The sequence below is a fragment of the Apis cerana genome, linkage group LG6 (genome assembly GCF_029169275.1).
Source record: "Apis cerana isolate GH-2021 linkage group LG6, AcerK_1.0, whole genome shotgun sequence".
In the NCBI taxonomy this organism is placed as follows: Eukaryota; Metazoa; Arthropoda; class Insecta; order Hymenoptera; family Apidae; genus Apis; species Apis cerana.
In genome coordinates this window covers 14,571,530-14,593,179 of record NC_083857.1, presented here as the reverse complement: position 1 = coordinate 14,593,179, position 21,650 = coordinate 14,571,530, and the positions used below count along the sequence as shown (strand labels likewise).

The following is a 21,650-nucleotide window of genomic DNA, read 5'->3' as shown; positions in this document are numbered from 1 at the left end:
CCCATAATAATTTTCCTCGAGTAGGATGAGAAGGGAATATCATCTATTCTTAACACCCTTCTTAATTGTCTTAACACCCTTCTTAATTGTCGACGGGAGGAGAAAGTAGACCAGTCAAGTCGGATTTCCAATTTTTCCGATATCTCTCTCTCTCTCTCTCTCTCGAATCGACGAGAAAAAAAAGAAAAAAAAGGAGAATCTCGATCACGACGCGTGTTATACACTGCGTATATATATATATATGTATATACGTGTCCGCGCTTTAACGATACGTTTAAATCGATTAAAGCTCGCGGCGATATCGATGAAACTGTGGACGTAATTACGCCGAGTGCAATCCGTTTGCTTGGAATCGTGCGCAGCGATGGCCTTAATTGTCGCACGTCAAACGAATGGACGAAAGGAAAATCGTAATGCAATTAATATTACTCGATCTCGGGATAGGACGCGTGATACGGATTGAATTTCTGCGATACGATTTTCGAGCGATTGTGAATAAGGGGGAGGGAAGTCTTTGTGACGTAATAATAATAATAATAATAATAATAATAATAATAATAAGAGAATCGAAATGGAAATCTATCTACGTATGTGAAAACCACGTATGATGCGAAGAATAGAGGTTTTCTCGAATAAAAATTAAAAATTGCCTCGCGAAATTCGATTCTGTTTCCTGAAGGTTAACAGAGTTGAACGCGTTTCGTCCAACGGTTAAATTATCGATTCTTATTTTTGAGAAAGAATAATTAATTGTTTATGAAAATGTTATGTTTATAAAAATGTGAGACACCTTTAGAAGGTGGATTCTGGAACGATGAAAAAAGTTCGTGTGCACATATATCCGATAAGAGTTAATTAACGACTTATAAGCATTTTATGTTTACATTAGATAAAACAAGACGGCGAAAGAGCGAGAACGCTCAGCTGGACGCGAGGCAGGACCGTATTGCAATGTCGCTTGCGTAGCGGAGCCCCTCGATGAAAGTAATTATAAACTGAAATTTTTTTTATATACAATTGATTACTTCAAATGAAGTTAAATATAAACACCCTGCATAAATGACGGAATGAGGAATTAAATTTTTATTCTCGATAAAGATTCTCGAGATTAAATGACTCGTTTCGATTGTTAATTTAATATATAATCGAACTAGTTTTTTAAATCTTTTCTTAACAATAAACCTAATTGAAATTGGTCCGAGTTGAATTATTTAAACATTTGTTTTTGATATAAAATTTTTAAAACGAACAAATAAATTTAATACGATAATTTTTTAACGAACAATCAAATGAAATTTTCACGAGTCAACTCGGGATAATGCCTTTACAAAGCTTTGAACAATTATCGATCATTTCGTTTATTGATAAATCCAAGTCGAAGTAATCCAAGATAAAAAAAAATAAAAAAGTACGTAAGTGAATGCGGATTCTCTCCGCGGATCAAGTAGAATCTTGGAATCGGAGAGTGCGAGGAAGGCGAGGATCACATGGAGGATCGTTTCGAGGCTATTTCCTTTCCGCGCATCATCACCACCAGTTCCAATTCCCCATATAATGACGATGTCACTCCAGGCAAGAGTGTGACGTCACCATGGAGACCTGGTATTGTCCTAGGTGGGTCGCTACCAACCTTCCATTCGCGAGAGTTTCCGAGTTCTCGAGATGGCGCTGGTGTGTCATCGGCATTAGCCGCGGTATTGTTTCGCGAGATTCAACCAAAATCTATGCACGTATATCTTCCGCGATGCAGGGATCATGGATGCGTTAGGCGTTGTCTAAACCAAAATTAAAGATAAGTGGAACGATAGTCCATCAAAATGAGCTGTCCTTCTTCGTTATTCTTTACGATTCTTACGTTCGTATAATACGTAGATAAAAAGAATTGATTGAAATATTCAAGTCAAAGGAGAGAGTCGAATTAATCAAGCCAGACTTGATCCAATTAGAAATTATCGTTTCAGAAAATTAAAGGGCGATCTCTTTTTAAATCATTCTATGTGTTTTCTTCGACGTAAAAAATTTAATTGGAAACTATCGATAGAATTTTTGTGAAATTTATATTCTTTCAATAAAAAATTAAAGATAAACAGTGTTGCAGTTGGCGACTATTCTAGTGAAATTTCTGTGAAATTTATACCTTACCAAATCAAGTATTTAATTGGAATATAATTTTACGATTAATGAATGTGTACGTAACAGGTGGTTCTGAGATGAAATCTAAAAATTCTAGAGTGAAATCTGCCTACGATGCGATGCGAATTTTTGTGATTATCGTTCGTGCCTTCCTTCCTCTCCTTAAACTTTATTTTCCCGTTTTGCCACGAGAATCTAGGGTCGACAACGTGAATCTTTCGACGTGAAACTTTTTCGCGAGGAGAGGATGATTTGTATATTTTGATTAAAGGGAAGAAACGATCGATGGAAAACGTCGAATCGCGATGTTGCCGCGTTTCCACTGAGAATACGTCAGTGTTGGATGCTCGTCTCACGAGTTCCGTTTCCATTGACGCTCCCAGGGATTACCGTGCCTCTTACCGTGAAAGTAGACAGCGGGGGAAAATGGGATTGGCGAGGAGGGGGGAGGTGGATAGATCTCGAGGAAATAAGGACTCCGGTGATCTTCGTCCGGATAAAAGGGAGTCTTCTATCCTTATTCCTGCACGTGTGTGCGTGTATACATCCTTCTCGCGCACACACGCGTTCGTATACGTGCACTCTCCTGATATTCGAGGAGAAACATGCTACTGTGTAATGATCTCTGAACGTTTTGTCGCGTCACGTTGTAATCCAGCAGGAATTTCAACGATAGATGTTTGTTCAACGCTTTAAATTTCTTTCTCCTCCATTTTTTTTCTTTCTCCTCCCCTTCCCTTTTAAATTGTCGACGTGAATTGATCCTTCGATCGAGGATCTCGAAATTGAGGATCTGCGAATAATATTTTAAACTCTATATCTTAATAAACAAGGATGATAATCGAGATAATAATTCTGTTTATACATGTAAAAATAAAATTAAGAAATTTTATTTATCATCGGCTCGTTGAACGAAAATTAAACGGAAAAACGGTTAATTATTCTAACGAGGATAAATTACACGTTTTCTTTAAGAACGTATTACAAAATTACACGTTATTCATTTTGTTTATCCGAAATAAATGATACTCGTAATCGAGAGTAATGAATTTCTAATTAAGCTAACCTAATGGATTTCTAGAATTATCGAAGGAAAAAAAACGGACGAAAATTCGTGTTATCACGATTTCATACATACGCGATACATTTCCTGGAAATCGTTAATATTCATATTCACTTCCGTTTATTTTATACTTGCGCATTAGTTTTCGTGCAAGAGATACCCGTGCATAGTAATTTATTTATCGTTGTCATTATCTCTGTTTGTCGATTCCTCGATTATCATATCTAATTCCAGTATCATTGTTAACGATATCCAAAACGAAAATATTTACCGAGACACGTTTGACGTTTATAATTTTAATTTTTTTTTTTTTACGCTTCAATATTTTAATATAACGTAATTTTTTCGCAATCTTCATGAACAGAATATTCCCTGAATATTCGTTAATTTTTTTTCGAAATCTCTCTGGACTGAATCGTTCGTCTCGTGAATCGAATTATATATTTCGGAGGAGCGACCCTTTTGTTTCGATCATTTGACAAATTGATTTAATTCCTTGTTTAAAATAAAAGGGAGACAGAGAGAGAGAGAGGGGAAGAGTTTTGAATGAAAGGATTTGTGTATACACAAGGAGGAGGATTTGTGCTTTTGTGCGTCAGGTAAGACACGGCCGCCATTGAAATTGCTTCCATCTGGGAGCTGTAAGTCGAACTGCTGTTGATTAGCTCCCTCTATGCTATTAACGAAGACCACAATTAGCGTTGGCGGTGTATCAAACAGCAGCTTTTCTTAGCCTGTTTCAGTCGTGGTTATTATATACGTGTTACAACCTCGTGCCTTTGAAACCGCTTGTTTGTTTTTGCTTCGAATCGAAGCACATTCATCATCGAGCGTACGAGTCGGTTTTCGAAGTTGTGAAAGCCCCAAGTTCAAAAATCGAAGATAATATTCCAATTGATTACTAGTTAATCGTTAATTTCTTCAGATTTTTCTTTTTCTCTCTTAATTTTGGTTAAAATTAAAAACTATGCACGGATCGATTCGAAGTGGAATAAGATCGAGAAATTTTATTCGACTCTCGTATAATTTCCAATTATTTAATTCGAAGTTTGCGTAAATATAAGATATTCTCAATTTTTTAGGAATAAAAAAAAAAAAATAAGAAAAGACTCACCGTACGATTCCCGAGATTTTTCACTTTGCACACCAGATGCACGGTTTTCCCCACCAACCCGGTGAAGTTCGACTGCATCGAGGTGTCGAAATGGGGCCCTGTGCCGGGAGTTGGCCACTCCTCCAGAAAGTCGGTTCGAAAATTTCTTATACATGACGCTATACCACCTGAAACACGGATAAAATTCAATATATTTTTTCTTCATCCTCTCTGCAAATATTTTCTTCTAAATTCTCGATTGCGAAAGATGTATCTACTCAACGCGAGCTGAACGATTAATAAGAATAACCGGTCGAAACAAACGTTACTTTTTATATGGTTGCTTGGTTAAAGAAAGAAAGATAGAACGAAGGAAAGAAACGCAACGGCTGTTTGTATACGCGTTCCGTTTATTTACGTCGAAAGGTCGCTTAAAGGGCGTTTAAGAAACTTCACTGAAACGACGGCTGGACGGTTCGAGAACGAAAACAGTTGAAAAAGAAAAGAAAAGAAAAGAAAAGGAAGAGGCGAGAAGAAGATTCGGAATTGAATAATTTCGAGCTAACTGGCTGGCTATTCAGTTAAGCGATCTCTCGAGAGTTTGCATAAAGACGGGCGCGTCCTATGGGACGCAAGACATTTTGAAAAGCCGTGAAGTTTCAAAGAGATTAAAATGCGCGTCGAGCATATTCGCGAGAGGTAAAAAGTTCCAGAAAAGGTAACGGATCGGATTTCCTTCGATGTTTCGTTCCTTACGATAATAATAAGATTCTCTGGCAGGAATACGTATCCTTTCTATTGGCGAAAAATTATTTTTTCATTTTGTTTAAACATCGATTGAAAATCGAATCTCTACGCATATCCCAAGAGATTACGTTTCTCTTTTATTTATTTATTTATTTTTTTCATTCGGTTATCTTTCGCGACGCGATACGATTTTCCAACCGACTGCAATGTTCTATTCGAACATTTCGACGAAACGAAAGAGAGAGTTCGAATACGGAGAACAGAATAGATTGTAACGAGTGCCAGCCGCATTCGTTCAAAATATATTTTTTTTTCATAGACACCCTCAGGTCGATTGTCGGCACGAATACGCATAATCTGCGTATTCCATCACGCGAGATCAACTCGATATATAGAATTCAACGAGCACTGCGAATGTTTCTCTTTGTATGTACACGAATCGTGATCGCCTCTATTCGACGTAACATCATGAACGATTCGATCGATTCGAATCTTTCGAAAGGTGATTTTGATGAGACAGAAAGAGACAGAGAGAGAATGAAAATTCGAATTGCACAAATATATATATTTTAGAATTTTATAGCGAAAAATTGAATCGAAGTCGTATTGTACGATATCGAGAATTTCGAATATTAATTTATCGAGTTATTATTATTTACATTATTTCCGTGAACTATTCACTTGCGAGTTTTATTAATTTAATAATAATTTCAGGGAATAACTGGGGAATTATTAAGAGCGAATAAACTCGTTTTTCGAATAAACTTGAAAACTTGTTGGATGGAAATACCGAGTAACCAAAGATACGCATTGGCGGTGAATCGGGAATCGGGACGAGTAGAGAACAGTTTTGCGAGGGTAACAGCGTGTAACGCGACCAATGGGTTTACCCAACATCGACCTGTTTTGCCCCTATTCTACTGAAATAACATCCATAGAGTGCCATTGTTCACGAATGATCGACTTTCCTTTTCTTTCCGTCCCATTTGATACCCTTAAATTGTTCCTTTCGAATTATACAGCGGGGGAAGAAGCCGCCAACAATAGTGTATATTTCGTTATTTTATTTCTTTTCTACGTACATAGATTTAACTCAAGTATTTCTTATCGTGGATTTTAACGATTCAACATTTAATGGCTTAATAATTTTATTTAATTTTTTATAGTAGAGTATCTAATCCTAGTTTTTCACTTTTTAATTTCTACCAACATAAATTATAATTATTAATTATTAATTTTAAATTTCACTCCAAATTTAATATATTTAATTATAATTTTTTTTATTAATATAAATCTTATTAGAACTAATTAATTTATAAATCGAGTTTAACCGCTGTTGCTCATATTTATCTTTTACTAGAATTAATTTCCGAATTAAACTTTCATTCATTGTTTCAGAGTTATCTATTAAATAAATTTTTTTATTTTTAATAATTTTATATTTTATATATAACAAGTCATCCAACAAGTCATTAATACAATTAATTTCAAAACCATAATATAATTTTTTTTGTTTAATAAGTCACATTAAAATCTTAAATTTTAATTTTTCAAAACTTATTATTCATATTATTTAATATATAATCGATAATATTAGTATAAATTTATCATATTACTTTAAGATTTAATTTTTAATATTCCGCACGTAATTATTTATTTCATCATTAAAAATTATTAATTCAGTTAAACAATTAAATTTTTATTTAATTTTGATTTTATATAAACGTTAGAATTAATATGGATAAATTAATGTCGGACAAAAATTTGCTTAATTTCCGATCTCATTAATTTCATTAATAATAATAAATAATCAATAATAATAATAATATAATATGATTCACTGTAACGAATTTGAGAATATTAAAAAAAATCGAAGAATCATACGTTTCTTTCTTAAAACAGCTCTAGTTTATTAAATCGATATTCATATATTTTTATTTATAATTATTTCAACACCGCACCAATTATTCGCACGTAACACAAATTTCGAAACGAAGAATGGAAATAAACAATGGCAGGAAAACACGAAGCGCTCTCTACCGAAGTTATAACGAACTGTAAAGTGGAATTGGAACGCGCATGAAAGTTGCGCATAACGTTACGATCTCGCAAACTTTGAACCAGCCAATAAAATCGATCTAGGTTATATACGAGGTTAGGTTAGGTTAACAACTTTTTTTCAACGAAAACGAGTAAAAACCTTGGCGATATTATCATCGCTCGCCGATATTCATCGATACAACTTTATACATAAATATTTTCTTACATCCAATTACGAATTAACACTTGTTTCGAATATATTTCGAAAACGGAGAATGGAATACAAACAACGCTAGGAGAACGTTCGAGGTCGTCCCCTCTCGAATTTATAACGAATTGTAAAGTGGAATTGGAAACGTGAAAGTTGGGGCATAGCGTTACGCTCTCTCGCCAAGTTTAGAGGCAATAAAATCGATCCGGGTAGAGGTAGGAGCGAATCAATGGAACGGGATAAAGTGAAATTTAAATAAACATCGGGATTTCGGGATAATACGTGAATACCGGGCGGATCCATTTGTTTCCCTCTGGAAAAAGAATGAGCGTAATCGTATATTTGATCCCGAAAATCCGATCAAAGGTTTTTCGAGAAACGGAAATCGAGAGGCGCGCGCGTTGAAAAGAGCCCGTGGATCAATGGGGGAAAGCGAAGTTGAAACGTGGACAAGAATGCTAAGCTTTTCTTTGCGAACCTCCCCTCTTCGAAATCATTCGCGTGTGGAGCACCACTTTCACAGTGGAAACTTCTCTTTCGTTAGTTTACTAGACCGTGCGCTCGTAGACTACGCTTCGAAGCTTTCCGCCCTAGAAGTGGTTAAGACGAGTTCACTCCGAGCGTCGTACAAGATACACGTCCCACCTCTCGCTTCACAGCCATTGATCCCCGAGAAAGAAACCCGATATACATCGCTCCTTCTCTTTCTTTCTCCGCAAGACGCTTCGGATATATTTATACGGTATTTAAAAATATCGTAGATATCCTCCCCCCATTCGATTGTATTTTCCCTTATTTATTCTCCAACCAAGTTATAGGATCTGTTCCGTAGTTGTAGGATGTGTTACTTCTCCAAACGGTATTATTACAGAGACTGGAAGAATCATGACATCGTAAAAATGGTTCTCCATCCAAACGAATCGAACCGTAAATGATATTTATTCGATCGTTTCGAATATTTATATAAGCACCTGTGTTGGGAAGGAATCGATATATATTTACAACTCGCGTATATAGGTATTATTTCGAAGCGAATTATTACAACAAGCGTAAAATTTTTCCATTCCGTTCTTATTTCTCGCACTTGACACTTGCAGTATCCATTCTTTCGATTCGCTACGTACTCGCTCATTAAATATTCAAAAAGTTCGAAAAATTCAAGTACTTTTGTTCCCATGTTATTTAATTAAATTACTAAATCCGTGGCACAATGACTAATTACCAAAAAATAATTAATGAAATTCACATTTCGAGCGTGTAACGAATTTCTCTGTCGATATCGAATTCCGCACAAATAACAAAAATTGCACATTGTCTCGAAAATATTCTCGGCCTTGTGCCAGATTCCAACAACTGCTCGCTTTTCTTCTTCTTCTTCTTTTTCTTCTTCCTCTTCCTCGGCCAATTTGTCAGGATTCTTTGGAGAAACTTTATTTCTCAGCTCTCCAATCGCGAATGGTAAAGCAGAAACACCGAGCGAGGCAAAAATTCAGATACAATCCCCTCTCTGCCGCGTAAATTCATTTCACGCCGGTTGGAACGAGCCTCCCCTCTCCTCGTTTGCAGTTTTCGGCCGCGTTTCGATGAACGAGCGACATTAACCAACCAACCTTTCGGGAGGATTGAATTTTTTCCTCCTCCACTTTTAAACCGATTCTAGATCGAATTATTCTATTTCGAGTCTGTTCAGATATGTGCCGTACATTCAGAATTTTCGTTCAATTTCCCCTCACCTTGTGCGATACACATTTGTGCAGTCACGCGAATAAAATTATTTTGCTTCTATCCTTCGCTCCGTTTACAACCGAATGTCGCGTTTGACCGAGTTTATTTCAAAATTTCGCGGGTAGATGGCGGTACTTTCCCAATAAACGTCTCGACTTCACACACTCGTCGTATAACCGTCTTGTCTCTCGTATTAACGGTATTACAACGAGATACAGCGATATTTATTTTTGTCGCTTTATTACGTTCATTCTAACGATTCTCGGATATTAAATGTTGGAATGGAGTTCTGACTGACTTTCGCATTCGATCTTTCTTACGAATCTAGTTCGAACAGTTAATGGAGTAAAGCAAGTGGCAAATTTTGAAAGAAACTTGAAACGAACGAAACTCTTTCACCACTCGCTCAATTCTCGTTCAATGGAATTCACTTGAAGGTAACTTCCCGTGGATAAATTTCACCGCTGCATCTCGTAACGGGTTAATTATAATAACTTTCGAACGAAGATTTCATTCTAAATTTCGATGAATTTATCCATTTCATTTATTTATTTATCTATTTATTTTTTCGTCGAAAACGAAATCGTTTATACGAGATTCTTGGAAAATACGTATTCATTTCGAAGGATTTTTCTAAGGGGAAAAAAAAAATGAAAATTCCAGCAACATAGGTTGTATTCCACGATTTTTTCCCGGTGAAAAGAGGTCGAATAAGTTCGCAGCGAGTATCGGATAATCTATAATCCAGCGGCTGTGCCGGAAATTAATTTTGCGCTCGAATCTACTAATCCATCTTTGTTCCTCTCTTTGGAACGCTTCTTTTTTTTCCCTCCTCGCCTCCTCCGTAATTTTATCGGGAATATCTTCGCAAGAAAAATAACATCGTATCATCCGGAAAAATATCCTTCCACGGATATGATCACGCGAATACAATGTCGCTCGAAATAATTAATATACTTATTATCTTATATATATATATAGTGTATGTAGAACATTTATTAACGTCGAAAATATACATACACATAATCGAATATTAATTTTTTTTCAACAACATAATTAATTTATTTGACATTTTAACGATTCAATACGTACCTGGGAATTCGTAACGTATATTCATTTATTTAGTATTTAACCGGCCAATATTGCATGCACGATTATGATGAAATAAAAACACAAATATACAACGTGTAATTACGAAACAAAATGAAAGCTTGATTAAACAAAAAACTCAATCGATCAACTATTATTAAAATGTAATGAAAAACAAAAAAATCGCGACTGATCCAAAAAGATATATCCATGAAAGTTTAATCGCGAACGGATGCGACAAGCGACGACCGATTTTCCGCTCGAACTTTATCCGGGGCGGGAAAAAATTTAGCGTCGCAAGATGGTTGAATAAGTAACTGGTTCAGAGCCAGAGAAGTTTCCAGGGGGAGCAAGCTCTTCGAGGCGCGGTGACGCGGTCGGCCACCACGTAAGATGTCACATCCCCCCTCTTTCCTCCCCCCAATCATCCTCCACTTTTCGAGTATCTTTTTGGAACTCTTTCTCGATCCACGACGTCCGTCAACATTCTTCGCCCATCGTAATATAAATATCCCTTCCATCTTTAAAAATTTTATAATCTTCCATCATCCACTTTTCAACTTTGCGCCTTCTCTCTCTTTCGTGCGCGTTTCGAAACGTTTAAACGCCATTATTTTTTAGACCCGATTTTTCGAGGAAAGGCAAATATTTCTAACTCTTTTTTACACGAATATTTAAACAAAGTTTATCGAAAGAACTGTAATAATTATAATAACAATTTTCACCTGCGAAAATGACGAAAATCTCTCTCGAAAGGATTCCAAGGAATATGCGAATTCACCCTCAAGAGTATTGTTTCTCGCAGACGGACACCGCGTCGAGAGTGAAAATTATTCTCCATCGCGATTGCCACGTTATCGAGAGCGATTCAAGAGGATATTTTTGTATCTCGAACGTACACGTAACGCCGGTAATTCTAATATCGATTATTCGAATTTTTCATTCGAATCCACGGGGAAAATGTTTACATACAGAGAGAAATATTTTATCTCCGGTTCCCGGGTTTCATTTTTATTTCCATTCGCTTTTGTTCGGGGGAGGGAAGCAGCCGATGTTTCGTTCGTTCGCTTTTACTTATTTATCGATATTTAAAGGGGAACTCGTTTTCTTTAACGGCCGCACAATAGTCGGGTATAATGTAGGAGATTCGAGAACAATTATTAAAAGGGATCAATCGAGTTGAAAGCTGGCCACAAAGGAAAAACCGGCATAATTTCAACTACATTCCCTCTTTTCCTCCCCCTTTTTTAATATTTCTAATAGCTTCGAACCTATTACAGGACGTTCAAGTTTTGTACACAAAAACTAATCCCTGGGAAGATGATATCGTTTCAAGAGGCAGTGAAAAGCCACTCGTCTCTGATTTTCCTCCTTTTCAACAAGCTCAACGTTTAGTAAAATAGAATTTCAAAGGAAAATGCATATCTCCTCGATAATCTTACCACCGTTTTATTTTCGCGTTATCGCGTATAGTGTTTACACAAATCGCATTATCAGAGAATTTTATATAACCTCGAAACGTAATTACAACTTATCCAAGTTATTTTTTTCTAACGAAAGAAGAAGAAAACGTTCCAATTCATCCTTTCAACAAATCATTCTAGTAGAATATTAAGCGGAACTCTTTACGTCTTGGAATTGATGGAGGATGAAAATTATCCAATTTATGATCTTAATTTCACTGTGTGCGCGAAAATCAGTTTTACAAAAACGAAATCTAGGGAAATATTTATTTTCTCTATCGAAAAAAATCGACGTTTCTCGTGTATCGAGATTTTTATTCTACAGGGTGTGATGATGAGATGAGTGAATGCATTCTTCCTTTTTTTTTTTTAATACAAAATCTCTTGAAAAGAAGTATTGGAAAGTATTTGGCTGGATATTTTCGAGTATCAATCGAAGGAGGATGTGCATGCACGGTATCGGGGGCTTGATCCCCCTACAAATCGACAGAGGTATTTTCTATCGATCCTGTACACCTCGCCGGACACTTTAATCCACGAGCAAGGACGATCAACTGAGAATCATTATTTTCGTTAACGCGCCGCTTTGTCCGGCATCCCGGCATTCTTGGCCTCGAGGCAAGTGATGGGTTTAAAACCACTCGTTTCGAGACGTGGCGGAACTAGTATCAGCGCAGATTCGAGCGATGGGTTTAACCGGCTCGCGATCGTGAACAAGATATTTCATATTATACGACGATATAATGTGAATGTCGTTGCTCGTCGAATTTCGAGAGCTGATCTTCGGAGTTGTAATTTTCAAGAATGAGCAAAAGTTTGTTAATTTTCACTCTACTTCCGCGTAATAATGAAATAATAATAATAAAAATAAATGGACGCGTAATAACGAAGGTATAATAATTTTTTTAATAAACTTGATGTCGGATGAATTATATTTTGGGTCGTGAAATATTTTGCTATGGGTCACAAATCCATCGCTCGAATCGATCTCCGTATCGCAACACTTTTATAGATCATTTGTAGAAACTATATTCGATCGAGGCAGCATTCTGTCATTTCTCAAACTCATCGCTCGTTTAATTTACATCACACGTTTTTGTATCGCGAAATATTTTGTTCATTGATCACTTCCATTGCTTTGCAACGTCTTAAACCCATCACTCGAATTTTCGTCCGCATCACAACGCGTTTTAACTTCTATTGATCGAAACATAGTTCTACTTCCAAATTATTTCTATTGCAACGTCTTAAACCCATCACTCAAATCGACATCTAACTTCACACGTCTTTAACTTGTACGAAATATTTTGTTCATAAAACCATTGATCACTTCCATTGCTTTGCAATGTCTTAAACCCATCACTCGAGTCGTCGCCCGCATCACAACGCGTTTTAACTTCTACTGATCGAAACATAGTTCTACTTCCAAATTACTTCCATTGCAACGTCTTAAACCCATCACTCAAATCAATGCCTGCATCACAACGCGTTCTATAGATCGAAACATCATTCTACTTCCAAATTACTTCTATTGCAACGTCTTAAACCCATCACTCGAATTGATACCTAAATCCGCATCACATGTTTTTAACTTGTATCACGAAATATTTTATTCATAAAACCATTGATCACTTCCATTGCTTTGCAACGGAAGTCTTAAACCCATCACTCGAATCGTCGCCCGCATCAGAATGCCTTTTAACTTCTATTGATCGAAACATAGTTCTACTTCCAAATTACTTCCATTGCAACGTCTTAAACCCATCATTCGAATCGACATCTAACTTCACACGTTTTTAACTTGTATCGCGAAATATTTTGTTCATAAAATCATTGATCACTTCCATTGCTTTGCAACGTCTTAAACCCATCACTCGAATCGTCGCCCGCATCACAACGCGTTTTAACTTCTATTGATCGGAACATAGTTCTACTTCCAAATTACTTCCATTGCAACGTCTTAAACCCATCACTCAAATCAATGCCCGCATCACAACGCGTTCTATAGATCGAAACATAGTTCTACTTCCAAATTATTTCCATTGCAACGTCTTAAACCCATCACTCGAATTGATACCTAAATCCGCATCACATGTTTTTAACTTGTATCACGAAATATTTTATTCATAAAACCATTGATCACTTCCATTGCTTTGCAACGGAAGTCTTAAACCCATCACTCGAATCGTCGCCCGCATCAGAATGCCTTTTAACTTCTATTGATCGAAACATAGTTCTACTTCCAAATTACTTCCATTGCAACGTCTTAAACCCATCACTCAAATCAATGCCCGCATCACAACGCGTTCTATAGATCGAAACATCATTCTACTTCCAAATTACTTCTATTGTAACGTCTTAAACCCATCATTCGAATCGTCGCCCGCATCAGAACGCATTTCAACTTCTATAGATCGAAACATCACTCCACCACTTCCATTAACCGTGAACCATTGCTTTGCACGTCTCAAACCCATCACTCGAATCGTCGCCCGCATCACAACGCGTTTTAACTTCTATTGATCGGAACATAGTTCTACTTCCAAATTATTTCCATTGCAACGTCTTAAACCCATCACTCAAATCAATGCCCGCATCACAACGCGTTCTATAGATCGAAACATCATTCTACTTCCAAATTACTTCTATTGTAACGTCTTAAACCCATCATTCGAATCGACATCTAACTTCACACGTTTTTAACTTGTATCGCGAAATATTTTGTTCATAAAATCATTGATCACTTCCATTGCTTTGCAACGTCTTAAACCCATCACTCGAATCGTCGCCCGCATCAGAACGCATTTCAACTTCTATAGATCGAAACATCACTCCACCACTTCCATTAACCGTGAACCATTGCTTTGCACGTCTCAAACCCATCACTCGAATCGTCGCCCGCATCACAACGCGTTTTAACTTATATTGATCGAAACATAGTTCTACTTTCAAATTACTTCCATTGCAACGTCTTAAACCCATCACTCAAATCAATGCCCGCATCAGAATGCCTTTTAACTTTTATAGATCGAAACATCATTCTACTTCCAAATTACTTCTATTGTAACGTCTTAAACCCATCACTCGAATCGACATCTAACTTTCATCACACGTTTTTAACTTGTATCGCGAAATATTTTGTTCATAAAACCATTGATCACTTCCATTGCTTTGCAACGTCTCAAACCCATCGCTCGAATCGTCGCCCGCATCAGAACGCATTTCAACTTCTATAGATCGAAACATCACTCCACCACTTCCATTAACCGTGAACCATTGCTTTGCACGTCTCAAACCCATCACTCGAATCGTCGCCCGCATCACAACGCGTTTTAACGTCTATAGATCGTTTGTATCGTGGGATTTCTCGTCTACAATGCTATTGATCGAAACATCACTGCACCACTTCCATTAACCGTGAACCATTGCTTTGCAACGTCTCAAACCCATCGCTCGAATCGACGCCTGCACCAGACAAAGAGCGTTTCAACTTCTGATAGACCGTTCGAATATCGTCCAATATCTCGTCCAACGGCACAATATACAAATTACATCCCATCGCGGAATGGCCTCGCCCGAACGAATCTTAAACCGATTAACTCGATAATAATGATGATCGAAACTCTCCATCAGTTCCAACCATTACCATTGCTTCGCCTTAAATCTTAAACCTTAAACTCGCCGCAACATAGTTTCAACGTTCTTGAGCTATCGTGATACCGAAATCGTGGTCGAATCGCGTTTTCACGTTATAAATACGAGCAGCCGCCTATATCGCTCTATAAACACCTCGTGGCGAAGGTTGGATGGCCGATTCACTACCTCCGGCCTCGTTCTCGACGGATGGACGATCAAAGTGGATTCGCGAGCTCGATCTCATTGTCCCCCATAATCCGAACAGATTAAACAAGACGACGACTCGGAATCTGCTAAGCTTCGAAATCAATCTTCTCTCTCTTTCTCTCATCGATATTGCGCTTTTTGTGAATTTTTCGTACAATATTGTCGCGATAAGATCCGAATCAACAATGATTCGGTACAACGAAAGGGGGGAGGAGAGTTTGAAATATTCCTGACAGGATATTTTTCGATTTATTCTTGGAAATTAAAATTGAAAATAAATTGTAAATATACAAGTAACCGTTGGAACTTTTATAATATCTCGCGATGAGATATTTCAGTTTAATTTATCTTTTTAATTTTACGTTTCGAGGCAATTGAAACTATTCAACTTTTTCTATACGTATACTTTATATGCGTATAAATATAATTTTACTTTTTGGAAATCGAAGTCGAACATTCTTCTTTGGGTGAGAAAATAATCTAAGAACCATAATCGAATTATTATTGTATTCATTCGATGTGAAACAGATCGATGTAGATGATGAAGATCGATAGAACATTGGAACAGATAGACGAATCTACATTATCGTCGATGATCGTTCACGGTCGTAAACGAGATTCCACGTTTTCTTAACGCTTAATTATATAAAGAAACATAGAATAATTTCCAATAACTCGACTTCGTTGTTTCATCTCAGACGATCAGAATCGAAATCAAAGATTGATCCCAAGACGACGAAGAGAAGAAGTAAACGACCAAGCTCAATTTTCCATTCGAGACAAACCTGCGCGCGAAGATATAACGGAAAAAAACTTAATAATCGGAATTAAGTAAAAAGAAATGTTGAAAACAGTGTAAATGTTCCTGAAAAAAAAATTGCTGCTTAAAAATTTTATAATTCGCGCTAATTTCATCAATCAATATTTTCCTTTTCCGAAAATTTTAAACAAAATCCACATTTACTTAACTTGTTGTATTTAAATAGAATGATGTATTTTTTCTGACATATTCTCTATAAAACCTACTAAACTACAAATAGAATTAACTCTCATGAAAAACTGCTAATATAACTACTTACAGATATATACCAAACTGCAAATAGAATTATATATTTCTTAATTTATTATTCTCTACCTAAAAAAAAAACCTAATTAGCTCTTGAAATTTTTCGACAGATCGAAATTCACGAACGGGATTTTCAATTAACGAGAGGCAAAGATCGAGAAATCGCTTTAGCCGGGGAAACAAAAGAGGGCAGCAGATTCGCCAGATTCGGGTGCAGAGAAGGTAACCGTTCTGTGACGAGTTCGGCGGAGCGGCGGAAAGCGGGGAGGGACGTAAGTAAACCGTTTACAGTGAGAACGGTGTTTCGAGAACGTTCCTCGCGGTCAACGAGACCCAACTTGGAACACGTTGCACTTCGAGCCGATTTCTTTTCTCCCTTTTCTTCATCCTTTTATTCTCTTCCATATACATTAATTTATAAAATTGTTTCGCTGCACGATGAAACGATCGAGACGAGGACGAGAATTGTTAGATTTTTTCATCGATTTCTCGATTGACAATTTCTTTTTCTAACGAATTGCTTCGATAAGGTGAAGTGAATTTAACGTCATTTCAATTAAAGATATTGGATTACTTAAGATTCTGTAAGAATTCTGATTCGACGAGCGACGAAAATATTTTGATACGAAATTGATAAAATAATAAATATCTTTTGAACGAACGAAAAAAAAATTCAACGTTTCTTATTCTTCTTCGTTTCAATATCGAATGGAATCGAATAGAATGGAAAAATAATTATACCGCAATCGTGAGGAAATATATGGACGAACGAAGTAGAAAACGATTATTATTGCGATTCTTCGCGCCCGTGTTGGTCCCCTTTCATTGTAACTTTTTCACGGAAGCCACCAATTCTCCAAAGGAAATCTCGACTCGTTGGAAGAAAGAAGGGGTCGAAGCACTGGCCGAGAGATTATTCGTGCGTTAAATCGTGCAAACCTTTCCAAACCTTTTTCCATTATTATTATCTCAACCTCCATCAAGCCTAAACAAAGACACTTGCTTACCTATATTTTCGACGCACACACAATCCCTGATTATCAACCCTGATTATTATCCTTTCAGAGCATTAACTCGTCGAGTTAAAAAGTGTTGTTCACCGATGGAAAAAAATCTCATCTATTTTCTTTCTTCTCGGCGATCTGTATTTAAATCTACTCGATTTAACTTAAACTTTGACTCAAAAGTAGAAACTAAAAAAAAAGACTAACTATTATTATATACAATGATATAATTCACACAGAGATATATAGAAATTTCTATTGAAATATCGTACAAAATGATTTAACATCCGACTAATAATTCTTTTATTAACGATAGTTCACTTTTTAAATGTAATTTTCTGCTCCACTAGTTAAGATAACAATTACACGAATAAGCTAAACTGTGCTTAATATATGAAAATAATTTTTACGATTTTTAATATTCCTAACCAATTGAAGATATTTCGAATAAAATTACTCCAGTTATTTAAATTACTAGTTATTTAAAATGCTTTCGAACCCTATTTTGTTTTTATCTGCAACTATTAATTATTTCGAATAAAATAAAGGACCACTCATGTTGAGCGAGCGGATGCGAAGGCGCATGCAATTGATATTTCGTCGCATACAAATAGACGGTTTCTTTGTAACTACGCGGTTGCAATACGAGTCCACTTATCGTTAAAAATATATATATATATATATAAACCGTTTGTCTGACGACAACAACCACTATCAACGCGAACAAGATGAAACCGGACAATTGCATAACGGCGACGAGAGGAAATATGTATGGAGAAAAGAACCTCTCTTCTCTTCTTCCCTCCGTTGAAAAATACGAATAGAAATTGTGGATAAATATATATCGAGAAGAAAAAGAGACTGGGATCCGTGGTGAGCAAATTCTAAATTAAATACACGGATGCATATAGAAGATTGGACGCGTACAATCAGGCTGGAGTCCATCAAATTCAATCAAAGATACATATATATATGTATGGGGAGATAGCTCCACCCTGGCGCGCTCGCGCGGGACGAAATGTTGTGTCAAAGTGTGGCTGGGATCGAGAGGGATGTCATGAATAATACAAGGCAGTGGGTCAGTCGACGGTGGAAAAACCGTCGATTTGCAAGTCAAACGAACTCGAGTGTCTTACTTAGTTAAATGAAAAAAAAGCGAAGGAAAGAAAATGAAAATTGATTATATATATAATTCGAAACAGTGATGGGAACAGGAACGAGACGAACGAATTAAAAACGCTTGAAAAATAACGTCCACGCTAAATTTCAACCGACACGGGGATTAATCGCACTTTTAATCGATCTTTTAAGAAAATTTATATTATACGTGTCCGTTTATTCGAATCGTTTAAGCCGCTCGGGACAACGATGACGACTTAAAAACGCTCGATCGATAAAAAAGATTTCTACGATTAAATCGCAATCGACTTCTTTTATCCAATATTCTTTTCCAAACTTTACTCACCAAAAGAAATGATAAAACAGACGAGTACGGGAAGAGAAGTAGACATCGCTTTTCCTCGGCGAGGTTCTTTCACATATTGACGATATACACTATCTCACACGCATTTCGCAATCGTTTCACGCATCCTTCTTCACCGCCCTAACTTCACCACTTTCCCGATCGGGGCGGCATTTCGCGCGATCAATCGCAATCCCTCGCACTTCACCACTTTTACCTATCACTTCGCTACGACACCCTCATGACACACGCTCTTTCCTTCACTCCTCGCTCTCCTCTTCTTTCCTTCGGAAAAGGAAGAGGAGGAAAAAAGACAGCAACAAACAACCCGCGCTCGAGCTCGACGTTTTATTCACTCGGCGAAAATATTCAGCGGGAAATGTATAACGCAACGTAACGTAACGTACCGTAACAACGCACAAACCCCCGATTGTAGACGCGAGAAACCCCGCTAATGAATGTAATTAACGACGTGGGACGAAGGGAGGGAAGGCGGGGGAGGGAAGGGGAGAGAGAGAGGTTATTTCGTGGACGGGTGGCGGTACGGCGTCAGTTTGCACTCTGACCTAAGATCGAAGAGAAATAGAGAGAAAGGGGGAAGGGGGAGAGAGATAGAGAGAGAGAGAGACAGAGAGAGGTCGGTCGGTCGACGCTTTTATGCCTCTCGCCGCATTCACCGCCGCAAAGTCGTTCGCAATGCATTAGGCGGCGAACTCGTTAAAGTAATTTCCTCGACAACCTAGACGTTCCATCGATCATTCCTTCTCCTTCTCCAGCGCATCCTTTCCTCGAATCTCGCCTATATATGTATATGTATATGTATATTCCCTCCCTTTCGATCGAAAACTCAATTATCCTGTTTGTCGCGCAACGTACACATTTCCTTCCTTCCCCCTCGACGTTCCTCTTTCTCTTCTCCTCGTGTGCCGAATCGTGATAACGAGCGCGGTCGAAGGGATCTTTCGATCACCGAAACACGATTCTCTTCAACATCCACGTTCTCGATTCCCTCGCGCAACGAACTTTGTGAATTCTTCTCTATCCAAAGATTCCTTTTGTAAAACGACTTGTGAAACGACTTGCCGATTTAATTTCGCGTGCATGGGAAACGACGTTGGTTCGCAGGCGAGATTCGGACGAGATTCAGCCTCGGCGAACGATGATCCGATACGTCGGACAGTTCACCGAGCAAATCGCACGAAGAATTCGCGGCCGACTACTACGCATCCTCTCTAGATCGGTGGACTCTCTGGATTCTCTCTCCCTCTCTTCGAGTTATCCACTCGCGCGTGCACTCCCGTCGAAAATCGATCTCGTGGATCGATCTCGGACCTCCGAAGGGGAAGGGTTGTTTGAAAAATGGTCGGAGCCGCGTTTTTACGCGAGTGTCCTCGTCGTCAATGTTCCATCCATGTCCCGTCCCAGGTTCACCGAATCACGATTCACCCAGTGTTACGTCACTGCAACACATCTCTCGTTCGAGGCTGTTCGATCTCCTCGTATTCACCACGCATCACTGACCCTCTTCTCGCTACCTCTCACAGACCCCCCTTCTTCTTTGTGCACAATTTTTAAAAAATAACTCGTAGAGAGAGGAGGAAGAAGGAAGAGGAGAACAAGGAATCCACACAGTCCACGCGATCACGAGTATCGCCTCCTCCTGAACAGCGAACGACGGGAGAGAGAGAGAGAAAACGGAGAAGCGGCAGTTGGCGTTTGACGTTTTGACGGAACGCGCGCGACGGAGGAGAAGGTCGCGGCTGTTTCGAAACGACGATGCTCCCGCGTCAAGGATAGCCGAGGGACTACATTGCGCGAGCGCCGCTCGAGCCTCGAGCACGCAGCCGCCCCGTGCATCCTCCTCTCTACTCCGTAACCGTCGCTCCAACACCTTTGCGCGACCCCGTGTCCGTGTCCCCTGCTCGCACGAGTGTGGGTGAGGGGCGCGCATGCGCATGCGCGCCCCTCACCTGTGTCGCGCGTGTGTCCATAGCTCGCTCGCTTGTGCATCGTACCACCACCTCTTCCTCCTCCTTATTCTTTCGCCACTTCTTCTCTCCTCTCCTCTTATTTCCCTTCCGCTATTGTGCCGTTCAACCGCTTTCTCCTCTCTCTTCCTCTGTCCTTCCTCCTTCTCAACTCTTTCTTCTTCTCCCTTCCGAGATTCCCTTCTGAGAGGGGAAGATGATGGACGGTTCGATGGACGTGTAAGAGAACGCACGAATCCGATTATGAATTATACGGGATACGTATAATTGAAGGAAGGGAGGGATCGAAATCAATTTCGCGGTGACCGAACGACTCGACTCGGCTCGATTCGATTCGATTCGATTCGATTCGAACATGAGAGAGAGAGAGAGAAGGAAAGAAAACGCGATGAATAATGGAAGGTGGGAATGATATCTTTTCTTTCTCTTCCCTTTTTTTTCTCCTCGATCGATTTTAAGATATATTGAAAATATGGAGGAAGAAGAATTTTCGATTATTGATTGTCGGAAAAAATAGGGGGGGGGGGGAGAAGGAGGAAAAGATCGACGGTCTGCCTATACTGTCTGTGTAATTGACTACTGACCGAGTCGAGTTTCGCCATGCGGAAAACGTGAATATGGAGACTCGGTCTGATCGATGTGTATATATCGAAGAGTGTTCGAATGGGTCCACGTATCTCGAAAGGGGATTTCATCGTATATATTAACCACTGGTTATTAAAT

General features: G+C 38.3%; 1 protein-coding gene across 4 annotated transcripts in view; it reads right to left on the bottom strand.

Moving 5' to 3' along the window:
* The window catches only part of LOC108003259 (zwei Ig domain protein zig-8), a 28,260-nt gene extending 7,318 nt beyond the window's left edge, over nt 1–20,942 (bottom strand). The window contains exons 1-3 of one of the 4 annotated variants that reach the window (XM_062076585.1): nt 8,259–9,105; nt 6,921–8,161; nt 4,311–4,477 (exon numbers count right to left, since the gene is read on the bottom strand). In XM_062076585.1, coding sequence (XP_061932569.1) covers nt 4,311–4,388 — 78 coding nt within the window. In that variant the 5' untranslated portion in view covers nt 4,389–4,477; nt 6,921–8,161; nt 8,259–9,105. Of the gene's footprint in view, nt 1–4,310; nt 4,478–6,920; nt 9,106–18,942 lie in introns of those variants that run through there. The other 3 variants (XM_062076584.1, XM_017065412.3, XM_028669442.2) reach the window with 3 other exon arrangements.
* Between the last annotated feature and the right edge of the window lie 708 nt (nt 20,943–21,650).